This window comes from Apodemus sylvaticus, chromosome 23 (genome assembly GCF_947179515.1).
Source record: "Apodemus sylvaticus chromosome 23, mApoSyl1.1, whole genome shotgun sequence".
NCBI classification, from domain to species: Eukaryota; Metazoa; Chordata; class Mammalia; order Rodentia; family Muridae; genus Apodemus; species Apodemus sylvaticus.
In genome coordinates, this window is record NC_067494.1 from 13,098,996 (window position 1) to 13,118,211 (window position 19,216).

The window sequence follows — 19,216 nt, forward strand, 5'->3', positions numbered from 1 at the left end:
GAAAAATAAACATTTTAATGTATTTGGAATCTCTTTTCTCAAATTCAGACATGTTCAGCTTTCAAATTCAGTTTAAAACCATGACATAATTGGATTTAAACGTGAAGAATTTCTGAGTTTATCGGTCACACGGGGTGGAATGGTGTGGGGTAGTTCACCCAGAAAGGAATGTTCAGATTTGTTGGGTTTTATTTAAAAAGCAAGATAATGCATGTATAGATTCATCAAAACATTCTAAAGCGATATAAAGCTTGCTTGATAAGGATATAAAACTCTACAGGACAAATTTATTACGATGGGTAATCATTCAGTTAATTCAAGTAGTGTTTATACAGTTTGCATTTGTCTTTTGCATATTTATGAAAGTGGCAAACAACACAGCTGTGGGATGTGACCCTATGATCCGTGGGCTATGATCTGCCTTCTGCCTGCTCTTTGTAGCCAGTGACCCTTTCCCAGGGGTCTCTGCATTTTCACAGTTCTCAGGAGAGTGTGTGTAACTATTTAATGAGGGAAACACATATGAGGGTAGGAAGGAGAGAGAGAAGGGGCACAATGTCCAGTCAGGTGAACTCTCTCAACCTGTCGTCGATGGCATAAGAAATTCAGTGTCTGGATAAGGGGAAGAGTATCGCGTTCCTCTGGAGATCTCTTGAGTTGCAAAGAGCTCCCTGATAACCCTTTCCACAGCTGGATTCTCTGAAAGCTTTAGTCAGTTCGTGTCACGCTTTCTCAAAATCTTCCCATGTCTTCCTACCTCACCCCTGTGAATCCCCAACTATCCGCTACGCTTTTCCTCTCTTTCTCCATTTGGCTTTGTCCATCCAGACTGTAACTGGGCCTCTTAATCGCTTTCGGATCGCGTGACAAAGTACCTAACAAGAAGCGATTGAATGAAGAGAAGGTTTCTTCCGGTTTACAGTCCCAGGGGAAACATGGCGTCCTAGAAGGAAGTCGTGGCCAGAGGAACAGTAGACAGGCTGCAGTCAGGAAAGGAAGGGGGCAGTGCTACAAACCCTCAATAATCTACTTCCTCGAGCAAGGCTCCACCTCTTAAAGTTTCCACAACCTTCCCAAATATAGCTGGACAGCAAATGTTCAAACACATGACCCCCACCTCCGGGGGGGGGGACATTTTCATATTCAAACCATTATATTAAGCCACAATGGAGCCGCTGGAAATGGATTGCCCAAAGTTCTAGAGGCTGAGGGTTCACAATCAAGGCACCAACAGACTGTGTCTGGTGAGGCCTCTCTTGTCGCCCCAGATGGAGCCTTCTGCACTAGTCTGTGCCTCCCTAGCACCGCAATGCACAGTGTGAAGTTTTGGAGGTGTCCTAGTTAGGTTTTGGCGTCAACTTGATACACTTGGGAGGAAGAGGGAATGTTCAAAAAAGAATCCTCTGCATCAGGTTGTCCTGTGGACATGTCTGTGGTCATTTTCTTGAATGCTAAGTGATGAAGGAGGCCCCAGGCCCCTGTGGGCAGCACCATGCTCGGACAGGTAGGCCTGCACGCTCTAAGAAAGGGAACTGAGGATGAGCCTGGACGTGGGCCAGAACACAGTGTACCTTAGTGGTCTCTGCTTCAGTGCCTGTCTCGGATCTCGGCCTTGAGTTCCTGCCTTAGCTTCTCCCTGTGATGGACCTGTAGGCCAAACAAACCCTTTCCTCTCGCACGTTGTTTTTGGTCAGTGTTTTATCACAGCAACCGGAAAGCAAATTAGGCTATGAATGAATGAATGAATCAATGAATGAATGAATATCTGTTAGACCTGGCACCTTCTTATTCCTCACTTTTCTCTGCTGCTGTGTCCTCCTGTCTATCCTCCTCCCCAACTCTCTCTGCTCTCGAATGCTGACCAGATTGCTATTTTTAGAGCATAGTAGGGGTGTTCCCGGAAGTCTTGCATCCATTCTCTAAAGACAGTATGTTCATCCCAGAGAGTTTCAGTGGTCCTCCCAGGCTTCATTCAAGTCTACACTTCCAGTCACCTCAGGCTGATCTTCTTAGACCCCACCCAATTCAAACTGCAGCTGGACACCTCACAGGCCCCTGGGAGTCCACCATGCCCGGGTTCACCCCTCCCACACTGTCCCTCTTGCATTGAATGGCTTCCCTGTAGAAGGCCGGTTACTGGCTGAGTGTTGTTTATTATCAGTCTTCCCTCTACACTCCTGCAATCTCAGCCCCTTAAGGGCAGCCATGTTTTTCCAGTTCACTAGCTGCTATAATCTCATAATCCATAACAGGACCTAGAACACAATTTTTAAAAAGAGAGAGAGAGAGAAAACAGGTTTGAGGAATAAATATACAAACATCCAATCGGTATGTAGCACTCCCCAAAGTCAAACCAGATACATAATTTAATCATACAGGATAAGAATACCATGGGTGCCGGGCAGTGGTGGCGCACGCCTGTAATCCCAGCACTCTGGGAGGCAGAAGCAGGCAGATTTCTGAGTTTGAGGCCAGCCTGGTCTACAGAGTGAGTTACAGGACAGCCAGGGCTGCACAGAGAAACCCTGTCTCAAAAAAAAAACAAATCCAGAAAAAAAAAAAAAGAATACCATGGTGCAGGTACCAATGAAATAAAACCGGAGTTTGCACACACACACACACACACACACACACACACACACACACTCCACAGAGAATAGTGTATACCTGATTACCTTCCCCCTAAACAGTCATCTCAAAATATACTTAGAAAATATGTTTCATGAAGAAAAATATGTTTGAGAATGCTGTTTGATCTCACACCATTGAATATGTACTATACATTAACATTCTACAATTAACAATCCCACAATTGAAAAAAAAAAGTTTGTTAAGCCTCCATGTTTCTCCAACACAATTGATTATAAGAACTTCTAATTCGTATAATGTTCAATTGTATATCAAAGGAGAATGTTCTTGGCTTTAAAACACTGTCCTAGGCTTTTATGATAATATCAATATTATTAACTTCATATACAAAGTACAAGATTCATTGAGATTTATGTTATATGTGTTTGGCATTTACATGGCAATATTAATAAGGATGTCCCTAGTAATAAAGCTTTATTGCAAAAATCCTTGGAAAAGCAATTAATCTGTGTGAGTTCATTTGATTTCTACCTCCTATGAGGTACAAAGCAAATCTTATTCCTACTGAACAAAACATGAGATTTAATGAAGCCCAGAATGCATAAGGTCACAGTTAATGAGCAGCCTTTGCAGGCCGGCTAAGCTATTTCCTTTGAGACAAAGTTTTGCATACTATCTTATCGCAGCCTTGTGCAACCGTGGATCTGAGCTCTCACTTCAGGTCAAGGCATCTCTGAACAGGGAGTGTTCCCGTTAGCTGGGGTCACAGACTGCAGGGCCAGCCACGTTGCTTTCACATCTGGCTTTATGTTTCCTACCCATGAGCAAAGAAATCTCCCGTCCGTCTCTCACGGCATGGCCCTGATATTAGTACTTATCTAAGGGAGCCATTGCGGAATTGCATGAGCTCATTCATGGAAAACACTTCAAACACTCCCCAGCTCGAGGCTGAAGGCTCGCTAAGTGATAGCTGTTGCTATGGAAACATCAGTTACTGTGTTTGACAACAACATGGTGTTCTATAGCGTGGATATAATAGGATGGGTCCCACCACTTCCCTACCAAGTCCGGGTTTTTTTTTCCCCCATCTGTTTCCTTTCTGAAAAACAAACAAAACAAATGAACAGCATTTGAGCTTCAAAGAACCCCAAGTGCCACAGAGATCTGGAGTGCCGAGCCTCAGAGGCTTGCTCCCGGGTGCTGAGTGGGCGCCAAAACTGAATGTGGCGTCCCGATGTTCCCTCTCATGGTGGGACACTTGGTGTGGCAGTCTCCTAAGAGGGGGCCATCTCCTGGGACCAAGAGTATCCTGTTTCCTATCCGTGTTCATCAACATCTTTTCTTGTAGTATTTTGGCAAGTTTGACCTTGTTCCCGGACAGAATCCGGAAGTCCAGAAGCACACAAAAACAAACAATGCATGAAATGGTTTTCTTTAATACATCCAGTCTGTGATACTGGCTTGAGTTCTATATTACTAATAATATTAATCCTTACCTCCCAACAAACACTTTTCGTGACAGGTATTTCCATGGGGCTATTTTTTTTCCTCCATGTATATCTAAGGTTTAGAAGTGATTGAACAAGTTATTACTATATTTAGCAAAATTTCACAGACATAATTATGACCTGGACTTTTCTATGCCAGAGCGATTTTCAAATTGTATTATATTATTCATGGAGATTACCATTGTTCTTAAGGTCAGCATGGTATTTTTGGCTCAAATGCTCATCATTCCCATTGTTACAGCTGGACAGATTACATGCAAATCTATATAAGGATAAAACCCTGCTCGTTAAAAATTCTATCATTCAGCTTGTCGGGACCAGTGAAATGGCTCATCAGATAAAGGCATTAACAATCTGTCCTTGGTCCCACGGACTCACACAGTGGAAGACAAACAAAGTCCCAAAATTGTTGTCTGACCTCCCCAGACATGCCGTCACACACACACACACACACAAACACACACACACAATACAATACACAGATACACATACACACAGAAATAAAAATTCTTAATGTAACAATAAAAATCCAAAAAGAAGAGGCCATGAGTTTGAAAAGGAGTGAAGAAGGGTTACCTGGGAGGGGTGAGAGGAAGGGCAGAGTAGAGGGAAATTGTGGCATTAAATTTTAATTTTTTAAAAATTTAAAGTAGTAACCCACTTCTCACTGGGGATCTGTATATGGGCCCCTGGAGTATAGTCCTCCCAGGTCTCCAGTTTGACATGACGGCCACAGAAGCAAATCCACTCATTGTCCCGCCTGCTTCTTTAGTTTAAATGTGTATTTTTAAAAAATAGGAAACAACATAACAAGTTTCATTATGACATTCTCATAAATAATTTCTACTGATTTTAAAATCACGTGTGTGTGTGTGTGTGTGTGTGTGTGTGTGTGTGTGTGTGTGTCTGTGTGTGTGTCTGTGTGGACAACCTCGGCTGTTAGCCCTTGCCTCTACCTTGTCTGAGGCAGTCTCTTGTTCTCTGCGTACGCCCGACCAGCTAGCCTAGGAGCTCCTGGGAATTCTGTCAGTGTCTGCCTTCTCACAGTAAACAGGCTGGGACTGGACACGGATACTATGCAGACCCACTGGCATGGGTTCCCAGAATCTGAACCCACGTCCTCACTCACCTCACACCAAGCCATTTCCAGTCCAACTCCTTTCATCTTGCTACATTGTCTCCTGTGGCAGAGGAAGTCTATTCTCTGCCCCTCACAGTGGCTTCCTCCCGCTTGCTTGCCCCTTGTGCTGTAAGACAGTAATTGCTACCGAGTTACCTAAAGCTTCATGCTTGGTCCTCCTCCTCCTCCTTCCTTCTTTCCTTCCTTCCTTCCTTCCTTCCTTCCTTCCTTCCTTCCTTCCTTCCTTCCTTCCTTCCTTCCTTCCTTCTGTGAGTAACTTCAAAGTAGGCCTGTAACTTTCTCTTTTTGCATTTACTTTAAAATTATTTTGTGATTTTTTTTAATTATGCTGTTGACTCTACATGGTTTCCCCAAATATCTCACTTTAACTATTCCATAGCTCTCTTTGATTTATAAAGTTCTATCTCCATCTGAAACATTCCCTCTGAACCCACACTACTGCACGTTTTCCTCTCCCTTCGACCTCCCATGCAGTTCCTCATAGCATTGTGTCTGATTATCTAAGGGCATCTCTAAACTGGCCTCGGGCTCTTAACAAGCCCATAACCCTTCTCAACTGCCATCTTCTCACGCCTGGCCTACTGAAGCAATCCCCTAGCAAGGCAGGCATCTCTCCTCCAGCAAGGGGAAGGAAGTCCTTATACACAGCTTAACATGAAATTAATTGCGTTTGTCCCACTAGCCAAAGTTGCAGCGCTGGGTTTCTGAATAAGACTACGCCATGCTGTCCTTGTAAGGAGGTTAAGCACCCTAGCTCCATAGTCTAAGATGCTTGGAGGGCTCCTGACCGCTACATCCATGTAGCACAGCGATCAACTAACATCAGCATCACATAATTAAAAATCACAAAATGATTTTAAAGTAAATGGGAAAAGAGAAAGTTACAGGCCTACTTTGAAGTTACTCACAGAGGGAAGGAGGAGGAGGAGGAGGGGGAGGAGGGGGAGGAGGGGGAGGGCCAAGCATGAAGCTTTAAGTAACACATCAAATGAGATTTACAAAATGAGGGGCAAGAACTAACTGATTTTTGAGAATTCTCTTTTTCTGTAATTGGCACAATCATTTAATTATGCATTATAGAGGAATATTGATATATATATACATACATATATATGCATATATACACATATATACATATATACATATATACACATATACACATATATACATATATACACATATACATATATACATATATACATATACACGTATACATATATACATATAGAGAGAGAGAAAGAGAGAAGGAGGGAGAGAAGGAGGGAAGGATGGAGAGGCATTACCCTGGAGCCTGTTCTCCCTAATTCACTCACCGACTTTCTCATTTCCTTTTTCTTGGTCTCTTTTGTCTCCTCCTCTCTCTGGTAGTATTTTTTTTTCCAGAAAATTAGCACAATCATTTCTGAAAGTGACATTTCTGATTTAAATTGTTAAATCATCTGTAGCCACAGAACTCTTGATTTCTGGAAACCTGGTATAAGATTCAAATAATACTTCCAACCACTGTTTCCCTTTTAAATGCAAAGTCTCTGTTTAACTTAAACATTAAATATCAGCAACGTCATGTGCCTTCTCTCTTTTAATTCGGATAGAAAATGGTGGAGAACTGTTTTAAACTGGAGCATTTGTGAGATGTATTTTTTGGATTTGTTTTGTTTGTTTGTTTGTTTATTTTGTTTTTCCGAGACAGGGTTTCTCTGTGTAGCCCTGGCTGTCCTGGAACTCACTCTGTAGACCAGGCTGGCCCCGAACTCAGAAATCTGCCTGTCTCTGCCTCCCAGAGTGCTGGGATTACAGGCGTGTGCCGCCACTGCCCGGCTGAGATGTATTTTTATATAATTTCATAGAGTTTCACAAGGCCACCGAGAGAGGGAGCTGAGCCCGGATCGTCTGCGATAGTTGTGAGACGCTCTCTGATTGATGCCGTTTCTTCTCCTTGAGCGGATTCTCTTCTCGACTGTCAATAATCTGAGAGCCAAGAAGCTAACTTACATAGCTTTGTGTCACCACTTTCACTCCCACTTTCAAACATTCGGTTTAATATTTAATATTTAAAGATCATTTGTTGAAATGAGCCAGATGAGACTAGAATCCCCTTGTAGTCTGATTTAGAACTGACTGTCTGATATTCCAACCTTCGAAGCAGTACTTAGCTGCAGATTCCAAGGTAATGTAACTCACACTAATTGAAGCTCAGGGCTCCTGGACCAAGGGGCCACAGCACACACACGTGGGCTTCTGACACTGCCCGTGAAAAAGCACGAGGGCCCGCGTCCTGCTTCCCTCGGGATACAGTTTTCATGCTCACTTCTAACCAGGTGTGCCCAGCAGAGAGGGAAGCAATCCTGACCAGGCAGATCGAGCCCAGATTGTGGCTCTGCATAGCATTCTGGGTAATCCTCATTACTCAGTCACTTACCAGCTCCTGGGGAGGTTGCTATGGGAACCTCAGGATGTGTCAAGTTGTCCAGATAGCTATTGATGTTCAGGGAATCCTAAAGTCACAGGGTAACAGGAAGAGGGACCTCAGAATATCGGAATAGGAACCCCATCCCCGCCCCCAAACTAACTTTTGGGGCCGCTTATTACATAGGAGGCACTGTGCTGTGCACTTTGTATGTAGACTTGTATGTAAAGTAGCAGGCTTAGCTTTGGTGAGGTACTGGAGGTAAAGGCATTGTCCTGGAAATAGCATGCAGCTTACAACACTGCGGAGTGAGTTTTCATACGTAGGGCAGATCTCTCAGACACCGCCTCAGGTTATTCCCCTCAGTCCTTGTAAGGAGACCTCTGTGTGCTTTTGAGCTCTTTACCAGCTCCTTGGAACCCTCCTAAGGTAACCCTGCTACTTCCTTTCCAATAGACTGTTTTAATTAGGCTCCTGTATTCTAAAGGATTAAAACTTTTTTTTTCCTCATACTTTCCTCTGAAACACTATCAAGCTAAAAAATGAGGACAAGTCCTGTTGCTGCTAGTCTGGGTGAGAACCAGCCTTACCTGCTCTGGAGACTAGCATTCAAGTCCCCAAATATACATTTGTCACCAGGCATTTAATAACCCTAAGCTAAGGTTGCAGAGTGTATTGTTTAGTAATATCGGGTTTTTTTCCTTTTATGCATGCAAAGAAATTATTTTGCTTCTGTCAAAAGCTGGCTTTCCGGACAACTGCCAGTTTCTCTTTGCTACACAAATGATTTTCAACAATGACCCAGAAACTCATAGTTACTGAAACAAACCAATAAAAAAAAAAAAAAAAAAAAAACCTAGATCGTTCTACTTCGCCCATCTGATAGGCAGTCCTCTGTGGCCAGACAGAGCCTGCCTCCGTCAAGAAACTTGAAGCTTAGTACCGTGGTCCATGCCCGTGACCCCAGTAGTTGGGGGGATAAGGCAGGAACATCCTGAGTTTGAGGCTCTCCTGCATGTCATAGTGAATTCTAGGCTAACCTGAGCTACATAGCAAGACCCTATCCCAGAGAACAATGGAAAACTGAAATTCTCTGAGGAAAAACTGGGTCTAGTCAGCTGTATCTGTTCTCTCATGTATGACAACACTACTCAGACGGTAATCTCTGAGTTAACTACACAGGCTGTTTATACTATCTCATAATTGTACAACTGTCAAGCTAGTTAAGAATCCAGGGAGAACTCATTTTTTTCCTCCCCAACATAATATATTCAGTCGATTAGTTGGGGATTTCATACACTGTAACTCCAATCATACTAAGATCCCATTACTCCCCAGTCTACCTTCCCAGCCTGGTGCCCTCCTCCCCTGCCAAAATTGTTAAAGTATGCCAGATATAATTTGTGTTGCCCATATATTTATCAGAGCATGGCCAAACCTCCGTTAACGGAGACCTTTAGCAAGCAACCCCGCATTGGAGCCAGTGTATCATGATGAGAACTCGTGTCTGAGTTGTGGGGACCTGGTTCTCTCTGTCTTCATTTTACACGAAACGACAGTGACATGACTTGGTGACTTGCACAGGAAGCTCATAGGAATGGCTTTCTACCAGAGTATCATATTTTGCCCACCATGTTTTGGTTGCTACAGAGTTTCATTTCTTTATGCCATTACTATCATCTTAGATTATTACTGATACCCCTGCCATGAGATCCCATCCCATGGTCCCTGAAACTTGTATATAGCAATATCATCATCACCATCTTTCTTCTCAGACGCAACGGGAACACGGCAGCTATTGCCCGCTCCCTTTTCAAGGCCCTCTGCTCACCCCGAAATGACCTTGGAACCACTTGAGGGGGCAGGAGTCTGGTTCTTGTCATATGGCCCGTGTTTCAGCCACTGTAAGCTGTCACCACTACCAGAGTCTCCGCCCTCCCTGCCAGTTACATAAGAGGCCACATCAACGTCTGCTCCCTAGCACAGGCTTTTATTAAACAGACACCACCCGAGAGGCCAAGTGGCCAAGAGGTCCATCCGGAGCTATGTCCCCTGTGGGGCCGGGGACTGTCTCTGGGTCTTGGCTCCGAGAACGAATGACTCAGCTCGGTCTCTGTGAGCGTCTGCAGCCTTCAGGACCAAGGACGACGTGTTATGCGTTCGGCTCCGAAGGAGCCAAAGAGCAGCCGTCCTTTCAAAATAAGAATTCCCTTGCCGTTTGTTTCCTTTTGGAACACAATAAGAGCAGGCCGAGGACACGGTTCAGCTGTCAGCGCTTCCTCCCGGATTCCACCGCACCTTTCCTCTGCCAGGAAAAAGAAAAAAAAAAGCTGCTGATGTTAAACAAGGGTTTAATGAATAGTCAAAATAATTGTTTAGCTTGGATATAAAGCCCTAGGTAAGCAGACGAGGGGCCAGTGAGAACAGCTCTACAAGGACATCACTTGTTCTGTCCTAAGAGCAGAAGCCCTGTGACCTCAGCTCTCCTGAGGACAGCCCTTCCCAGTTATTTCTCTTCTCACCAGCATTATAAGTCAACATCAGAGGGGCTCATGGAACCAGGAATAATAAAAGATTAGTTCATATATATATATATATATATATATATATATATGTGTGTGTGTGTGTGTGTGTGTGTATGTGAATATATATACATATATACGAATATATACATATATACATATATGTGTGTGTATACATATACATATATGTGTGTGTGACACATATATATAGTCCATCTTCTAACAGAAAGTCCAAGTGATGTCTTGTTTGCTATCATTCGGATTCGTATTGAAAACTTTCTAAGATACATGCCTCCTCTTGCTGTACTGATGCTTTTAACGTGGTTTTATCCTCTCTAAAAACTATTTTTTAAAAAATATTTAAAAAAAAAAACAAGCATTTACTACCCCTGAGTGCTATCAAGAGGTTTAAGAGCCATCAGCCTCTCAGAGTACAGCTGTCGCTTCACTAACTTCAGCCCTGAAGCTGGATCTGCTGGGTACCTGGTCAACCTGGGCCGTTGCTCGAGCTGATGCCGTCTGATCGGTTTTGTTTTTCTCTCTCATAAATTACATCCCGACTGTAGTTTCCCTCCCTCCTCTTCCCCCAGTCCCTTCCCTCCTGACTTCCCCTCTCCTGGAGATCCACTCCACCTCTATTTGTTCCCTTCAGGAAAAAAAGAAGCCCCCCTCAGGGATATCAACAAACATAGCAGAAAAGGTTACAATAAGGCTCTGCACAAACCCTTACTTAGATCAAGGCTGAGTAGGACAACCCAGGAAGAGGAAAAGGGTCCCAAAAGCCACAAGAGTCAGAGGCCCTGCTCACACTGTTAGGGGCTCCACAAGAATAGCAAGTTACACATCCAAGGCATGTATGCAGAGAACCTAGGTCAGACCCACACAGGCTCCCTATTGTTGGTTCGGTCTCTGTGAGCCCCTCTGGGTCCTGGTTAGTGGATTCTGTGGGCTGTGTTCTTATGGAATCCTTGACCCCTCTGGTTCCCACAATCCTCCCTGCCCCACTTTCCCAGGATTCCCTGAGCTCTGCCTAATGTCTGGCTGTGGGCCTTGGCATCGCTCCTCTCAGCTGCTGGGTGAAGCCTGTGGTGATGACTGTCTAGACTCCCATCTACATGTGTAGCCGAGCATCAGTAGAAATCATTTCGTTACCTCTTTCCCTGTCATGTGTGGTTCTATCCTAGGTCCCTGGGTTACCCAGCCTCTGGTTCCTGGCCCTCCAGACAGTGCCAGACGTGGTTTCCCTCTCATGGTATGGGTCTCCAGTTGTACCAGTCGTTGATTGGCCACTCCCACAAGTTCTGTGCCACCTTTACCCCAGCCCATCTTGAAGGCAGGACAAATTGTAGGTGGAAGTTTTTGTGGCTGGGTTGGTGTCCCAGTCTCTCTACTGGGAGCCTTTCCTGGTCGCAGAAGATGGCCAGTTCAAGCTTCGTATCTCCCATTACTTGGAGTCTATAGGTTATTATTATTATTATTTATTATTATTATTTAGGTGTCTTCACTAGCAACTGGTTTGCTATTGACCCTTTTCCCCTAAGTTGGGGGATTTATCATGAAAAGTCTGGTCAACCGAGAATTTAGATAAGTTAGTTACAAATCCCATGAATTCTGGTAAATAACATTTCTGGTAATAGTTTTCCATTCCAGATTTGAAAGGAACAGATACCCTGTTGCTACAGAACGGGGGTCAATATCTTATTCCTATAGACATTCTTGATGAAATGCTCTTTGAATAAACATCTATTTGACTTAATCCTGGATTTGTCCGGGTGATAGATTCACCAATATTCAGTCTGCAGGGATTATACTAACCCTGTATCTGATTTATCGTCATATAGAAATCAGAGCATACATCAGACAAGAAAAAGCCAGTCTTCAACAGTTTGTACAGTTCTCAATGCAGACAATATGAGAAAGAGATCAAGAATATGGGGTTAGAGCAGCTCTGGGTTTAAGCCCAAATTCTTAATAACCTGTTTGAGTGTGGGCACATCAAATTTCCATTGGCTTTCATCTCCTCTACCACAAAATGTTCTATTGACAATAATAATAATACCTACTTCAAGTTGTTAAACTGATAACGATAAATGCATATAAATTCTTAACACAATCAATGTCAGTGAAGAATAATAATATAATAAGTTATTAATAATATCGTTAGTGAATAGTTATAATAACAATAGTAAGAATAACAGTGAATAAAATAGTCACTGAAAATATTATTTTCACATATCACAATGTCCTCACCATAAATCTTGCAAAGGGGAAAAGTTGCTGTAACTGTGTAAATTAAATATTATTAAAAAAGGACTTCAAAGAAATTATAGACTTATCTAATGGTTTTCATTATGACAAAATACTGGTCCTGTCAGTAAGGGAATCCTTACTGGTGTGCTCTCTCTCTGCCTCTTCTGCTACGTTGTGCCCTCTCCAGTTTCCTTAAATCTAAAGTCTTCCATGTAAGGGACTCCTGTGCGTCTCATTCTTAGATGGGCAGCAGAAACGGAGCCTGGGCAAGGTTTTAAAACCAACATCAATATCACACAGGTTATTTTCTGAGAGAACGGTAGGTACCCTCATACCTACAAATTCAAAATCGATTTCTTGACTACTGAAAGAAGATACTGAGAGAGAACTCAATTCAAATAACAAGTCTCCGAGAAAAGTCCAAGGCAGGACAGAAGGTCAGCTAAAGCTACAGACCCAGACAGCTTCGTAGGACCACCTACAGTCTCACCTATTGTCTTAGTTGGGGTTACTAGTGCTGTGATAAAACACCATAACCAAACAACACGGTGGGGAGGAAAGGGTTAATTTGCTTTACACTTACACATTGCTGTTCATCACTGAAGGAAGTCAGGACAGAAGCTCAAACAGGGCTGGAAACCTGGAGGCAGAAGCTGATGAGAAAGATCACGGAGGGGTGCTGCTCCCTGGCTTGCTCCTCGTGGCTTGCTCAGCCTGCTTTCTTGTTGAATCCGGGACCACAATGGGCTGAGCCTTTCCCCCACAATCACCAATTAAGAAAATGTCTTACAGCTGGAACTTAAGGAAGCATTTTCTCAATTGAGGTCCCCCCTAGAGGGGACCCCAGAGGAACAATAGTTTGTGTGTCAAGTTTACATAAGACTAGCCAGCACACCTACCATGAATAAATTTTTAATTTTTTGAGATTAAAATATAATTATATCATTTCTTCCCTCCAACTCTTCACATGCACCTTGCCTTGTTCTATTTTATGTTTGTGGCCTTGGTTCATGGTTAAGTATCATTTTACACACATATACACACACACACACACAAACACACACATACAAACACACACACACACACACACTCTCTCTCCTAAATAAGGAGATACAACCTGCTTGGTCCACACAATATTCCTTGTATGTATAATCTCAGGGTTTATTTCTTGGTATTGGAAAACCATTCCAGGGGCTTCTCCCTGGGGAACGCTATTTCTTCTGCTCTCAGGGTTCCTTAGATGTATGTAGCTCTTTGTCTAGTCTTTGAGACCTAGTAAGATGTCTCCCTTCCATGTTGGCATGTCTATTGGTTTCATCCTTGTCCAGAGCTTGTTTAGGCAGCCATGTTTGGAGGGTGAGACTTCCTGGGCGTGGCTTCTCTGACATTTCTAAGAGATGAGATCTCATGGCAAACTCTTCTAGGTTTTATAATCTTTCGCCGCTTCTTCTGACATGATCCGTAAACCCTGCTAGGTGCAGGAGCTGTGGTGTACATGTATCAGTTGGGTTTGTCATCACGTGGTCATCTGTTCTCTGCATTTTGATTGGTTGTGATCTAGATTTTTAAAGCACATGTCAGTCATGCATAATCGTAAGCTATAATAAATTCATTTACATTAGCACTGGAGGAGTTTGTGATGCATGTGCTATATTTTCCCCAGTGACTACTACAAGTCCAAAGTCCATAGTGTGGGGGTCTGACATTCCCTTTTTTGTTTCATTTTGAAAGCCAACTCTATAAACTGTTAGGTGTGGCGTTGAGGAGAAAGCCGTACATGTGAAATCTAAGAACCCAGACCTGACATTAGCTCTGCCCATTGCAAGAGGAAAGCCCTGTGACCTCGAGGAAGCCAGTGCATTGCTCCGGAGCATGTTAGGGGCCTGAGCCCTTTGCTGAGGATCCAGTGTAAGAGGTAGTGAGTGGTCTCTCAGCCTTTCTTCCCAGAGACACAGAGACACGGTATTTTTCATTCTGAAATAAAGAACATAAATAGGGTTTCTCCTCACCAGGCTACGGCAAACATCCAGTGAAAATCACATGCCAGTGAATCCACTGCAGTAGTTTTTGAAAATGCTTTGTGAAACCAGAAGTGTTACATATGTAGGTGTTCAAGGTAATACAAGGAGGAAGAAACCTTTTACTTGTGAGTGGCTGAGTGGCTTTTGTTCAGCTCTCCCTCCCCTCGCTCTCTCTTGCTGTGTGTGTGTGTGTGTGTGTGTGTGCGCGCGCGCACGCGCGTGTACATTTGTGTGTTCTATCACAGGGACATTGCTATGCTACATAGCCCAGGCTAGTTTGTAAGTCATGACCCTCCTTGTTCCAGACTCCTGCATACCGGGACGGCCCAGCATGCACCACTGCCCTCGGCAGATAACGCTCACATTTTTAAGTTAACTTTTCATCTCCTCGTTTGTCCTCTTAACTTTCCTTTTCCTGGTTTAAAAATTAACTTATCTCTTTTTAGTCTTTAGTCCCTAAACTGTAAGCACTTCCCACTCCAGAAGCAGCACAGTGAATATCAGATTACACCTCGGGCACTAATGTAGACACGGTTCTAAGTGCTCCCGCTTACACTTACAAGGCCAGGCCTGGTCTGGAAGAGAAACCTTCACTTAGTCAGTGGCAGAGGTTGCAGTGGATTGAACCCTCCCTCAGGTCTGGCTAACCCCAAAGATTAGAGAGTAAGGAGGACTGCCTCTCCTCTCTGCTCCCGGGTTGAGGCCCCTTGCAGTAGGTCTAGGGAAAAATGGCTGACAGGAGGAATCCCATTGTTCCTGGAACTGATGCTTCTACAACTTTCCCTGGCACAGTTCTTCCATACACACATACTAGCTCACGGATTTCTGCATCTCCTTGGGGTCAACATGAAAGGCAATAATTGGTGGAGCCATCGCTGAGTGTCTACCAAGTACCAGAGAGTACGCGAAGCACAATGAAGATGCAGGCCACACAAAGCACATGGCCCTTGCTTTGCAGGAATTTGGCCAAGAGCCACTGCCCAGTGGCCAGTGGTACTTCTGACGTTCAGAGCCAGGCACTTTGAAACAAGTCCTTTTCATTTGATAAGACACCTGAAGGAGAGAGAAATACGCTTCCCCAGATAACAACAAGAAGCCAAAGTTCAAACTAGGCCTCTCCAAGGCCTGCTCTACTCTCAAGCCCACTGGATCTCTACGTGTTCTCCTCTCTGGGTGGGGAGGGCAGACATACACACCAAAGAGGGGCGTGAAGGAATGGCGCAGCCGCTGGAAGGAGCCTCGAAGGGATACGTATTGGAAGCACAACAGGCTATCATGAGAACAAGAATTAGCTGGGAGTCTGAAATAGCTGGAACTCTGCTGACAGGGTTTAATGTTCACTAGGAGCACAGCCTAGGAGTGGAGACGGTGGACACCATCAGAAAACAACCCTCTGGGCTGTTACATCTGCTGAGGGAGGAACCACACGCCCAGATCACCACCCATACTCCCAACACCTGCTGTTCCATCTCCATAGCCCCAGGGAGTGCAAAATGAGGGTGGAAACGTCATAGACCATTGAGATTTTTATTTATCATTATTTACTTGTTTATTTACATCCCAAACACTGCTCCCCCTCTCACAGCCCCTCACAGAATACCTCCCTCCTTCCCCTTCCTTCCCCTTCTTCCCCTCTGAGAGGGTGAGACCCCTGGGCATCTCCCTTACCATAGTGCATCAAGTCTCTGCCACATTAGGCACAACCTCTCTCACTGAGGCCAGACTAGGCAGCCATGGAGACTACGCCACAAGTCTGCTACATATGTGCTGGGGACCGATTTCCAGCCCCTGTGTGCTCTTTGGTTGGTGGCTCAGTATCTAGGAGCTCCCAGGATTCCAAAGTTAGTTGACTCTGTTGATCCTCCTGTGGGGTTCCCCTCCCCATCAGGACCTTCAATTCTTCCTCCCAGCTCTCCCATAAGAGTCCCCAAACTCTGTCCAATGTTTGACTATGTTGGCATCTGTTTCAGCTTCTGGGTAGGACCTCTCAAGGACAGTTATACTTGGCTCCTGTCTGCAGACACAAACAGAGTATCATTAATAGTGTCGGGGATTGGTGTTTGCCCATGAGATGGGTGTCAGGTTGGGCTGCTCAATGGGCCGCCATTCCTTCAGTCTCTACTCCATCTTTATTCCTGTATTTCTTTTAGATGGAACAAACTTTGGGTTGAATGTTTTTGTGGGGGGGGGGGGCGTTGGTATCCTTACCCCTCCACTGGGCGTCCTGCCTGGCTACAGGAGGTGGCCTCTTCACGTCTCAGGTCTCATGTCCCCAATATTGGGAGTCACCACTAAGGTCCCCGCATTAACTCCTGGGAGCCTCCTTCATCCCCACCCTACCCCATCCCCGGGAGCTGCAGATTTCCATTCATTCTCCTGGCCCTCTGAACCTCTCTCCTGTCTCTCCCCACATCTGATCCTGCCTCCCCATCCGCCTCCCCTCTCCCACCCAGCTCCCTCCCTCCCTCCGCCTCCCATGACTATTTCGTTTTCCCTTCTAAGTGTGATTCAAGCATCCTTGCTTGGGATTTCTTTCTTGTTTAACTTCTTTGGGTCTGTGGAGTGTATCATGTGGATTCTGTACTTTTTATCAATGAATACATACCGTGCATGTCCTTTGGGGTCTGGGTTTCCTCACTCAGGAGGATATTTTCTAGTTCCATCCATTTGCCTGCAAAATTCATGATACCCTTGTTTTTAGTAGCTGAGTGGTGTTCCATTGTGTAAATGAACCACATCTTCTGCAGGTAAATCCAAGAGTGGTGGTCAATTCGGTCTCGGCAGATTCGTTTACACTAGGCACTATTTAAGCACCAGTTCCCACCTAGCACTCTCTTCAGGTTTTCCCCTAACATCCTGTGTTGGTTCCACTGACGTAACTGGTTAAGAGGATTTGCTGAGAAAATGTGAATATACTTGGCACCATCTTCAAACGTGTGTTTGGGTTTTGTTTTCTAGGAGATGTACGACTAAGGGGTCAGACGGGGGCTCCTGCCGAACGCCGCGGCTCCTACCCGTTCATTGACTTTCGGCTACTTAACAGTGAGTAACCACATGCACCTGGAAGGGAACAAATATTTTTTGGGGGGGCGAAAAATCTCATTTCCCTATGGACTTCAAAATTTTGCAAGGTCAGCCCTCCTTCCTCTACTTCTGTCCCCACAACTGGAACTTAAAAAATGTGTTCTCTCAAGCTCCTCATGCAGGAAGTAACTCTAGTCTCTCACATTAACTCTGAAAACAAGTTCTAAGTCTGGTGGGAATGGTGAGGCAGGCCTGTCTAGGTAGACAGAGACAGAAGGATCGGTTAATTCGAGGCCAGCCTGATTTATATAGTAAGTTTTAAGACAGCAAGATCTGTGGAGTGACCCTGTCAGAAAGAAAGAAAGAAAGAAAGAAAGAAAGAAAGAAAGAAAGAAAGAAAGAAAGAAAGAAAGAGTGGGGGAGGGAGGGAGGAAGGAAGAAAAGAGAGAGAAGAGAAAGAAAGAAGAAAGAGTGAGAAAGAGAGGAGAGAAAGAGAGACTGAGAAAGAGAGAAAGAGGAGGGAGGGAGGTAGGGAGGGAAGAAAGACGGGAAGGGAAGGGAAAGGAAGGGAAAGGGAAGGAAAGCACAGCCTTTCACAACTCTGTTTTGTGACCTTTAAACAAGAAGCTCCTTTTGTCCCCTAGCACAACCTCTCCAGCCAGGGCTGAGCGAGAGGAGGTGCTATTTAATTTTTAAAACTTGACAGATAAACGCACAGACAGCTGCCCTCAGACAGCCCCATTGCTAACTCTCTTCTCAGTCTCCTGCAAACCCTGGGGTCTATCCTAAACTCCCTGGTGACCCTTCATTAAAGGGGAACCCTCCCATCTCTCGGCAGCCTCCTCCTCTGTGGTGAAGCCGGAAGCAGCCCCCCCCCACCCCATTTCTCCCTCTGTTGCTGCTTGATCTTACATTCCTGAGGAAACCCAAGCCAGTGACCAGTCATTTCTCCAGATTTCCTATCTTCTATCATGGTGACCCTTCCCCTTGGACTTGTGGTGGATGGAAGGAGGCACCAATAATACATTTCACAACTTGCCCCAAGGTTTCTGCTGTTCAGTTCTCATATCACTTCTGGTCTATAAATTTCAAAGTGCTGGATGGTATCCAACAGAGTATTAGGTTCCTTTGACATCAGCAAGCACCACACGGGAGGTAATTTGATTTGCCTCGACCCCTGGAAATGACTAGGAAAATCTAGACTTTGCTATTTCTTGATCCTTAGATCCTTGCAAGGCCAGTTTGTGTTTCTCCTGCCAGTGTTCTGTGTCTCCTTCCCAGCTCTTCCAAGGATGCAGATGCAGAATAACATTTAAAACTAGAAGCAAATAACCACTAATACTGCTAAGACCACTTTTTAAACCTCAGCACTGTGCCACCTCTAGACCAATGTAACATTGAATGCAGCCTGTGGGAGATCCCGTGCTACCTCTGACCTCTCCTTACAACCCAAGCATGCTGTTCTAGTTCCCCATGGAAGCCACACCACTGGCAATCTCCTGACTGTATAAATGTCTGGGTCACTAGCACAAGGTTTCACAAAGCAGGGCATTGTTCGCCTACACCAGAGCTCTCCAACAGAGTCACAGGGAGAAAATTACCCAAAAGCCTCTTCTCAATAATAGATAAGATGCTATTTCATGATTTCAATTATAATCCATGAACAAATGAGGAAACTTGGAAATAGGTCTTTATATGGTCAAGGTTCTAAGTGACTCTTAATTCAGCCCAATGTTGAACCCAAGCATTATGCT

General features: G+C 44.6%; 1 protein-coding gene across 4 annotated transcripts in view; it reads left to right on the top strand.

Moving 5' to 3' along the window:
• Positions 1-19,216, top strand: part of Pde7b (phosphodiesterase 7B) — a 342,947-nt gene that overhangs the window by 234,893 nt on the left and 88,838 nt on the right. For all 4 annotated transcript variants that reach the window (XM_052169419.1, XM_052169420.1, XM_052169421.1 and 1 more), the window contains one exon: positions 17,397-17,480. In XM_052169419.1, coding sequence (XP_052025379.1) covers positions 17,397-17,480 — 84 coding nt within the window. The remainder of the gene's footprint in view (positions 1-17,396; positions 17,481-19,216) is intronic.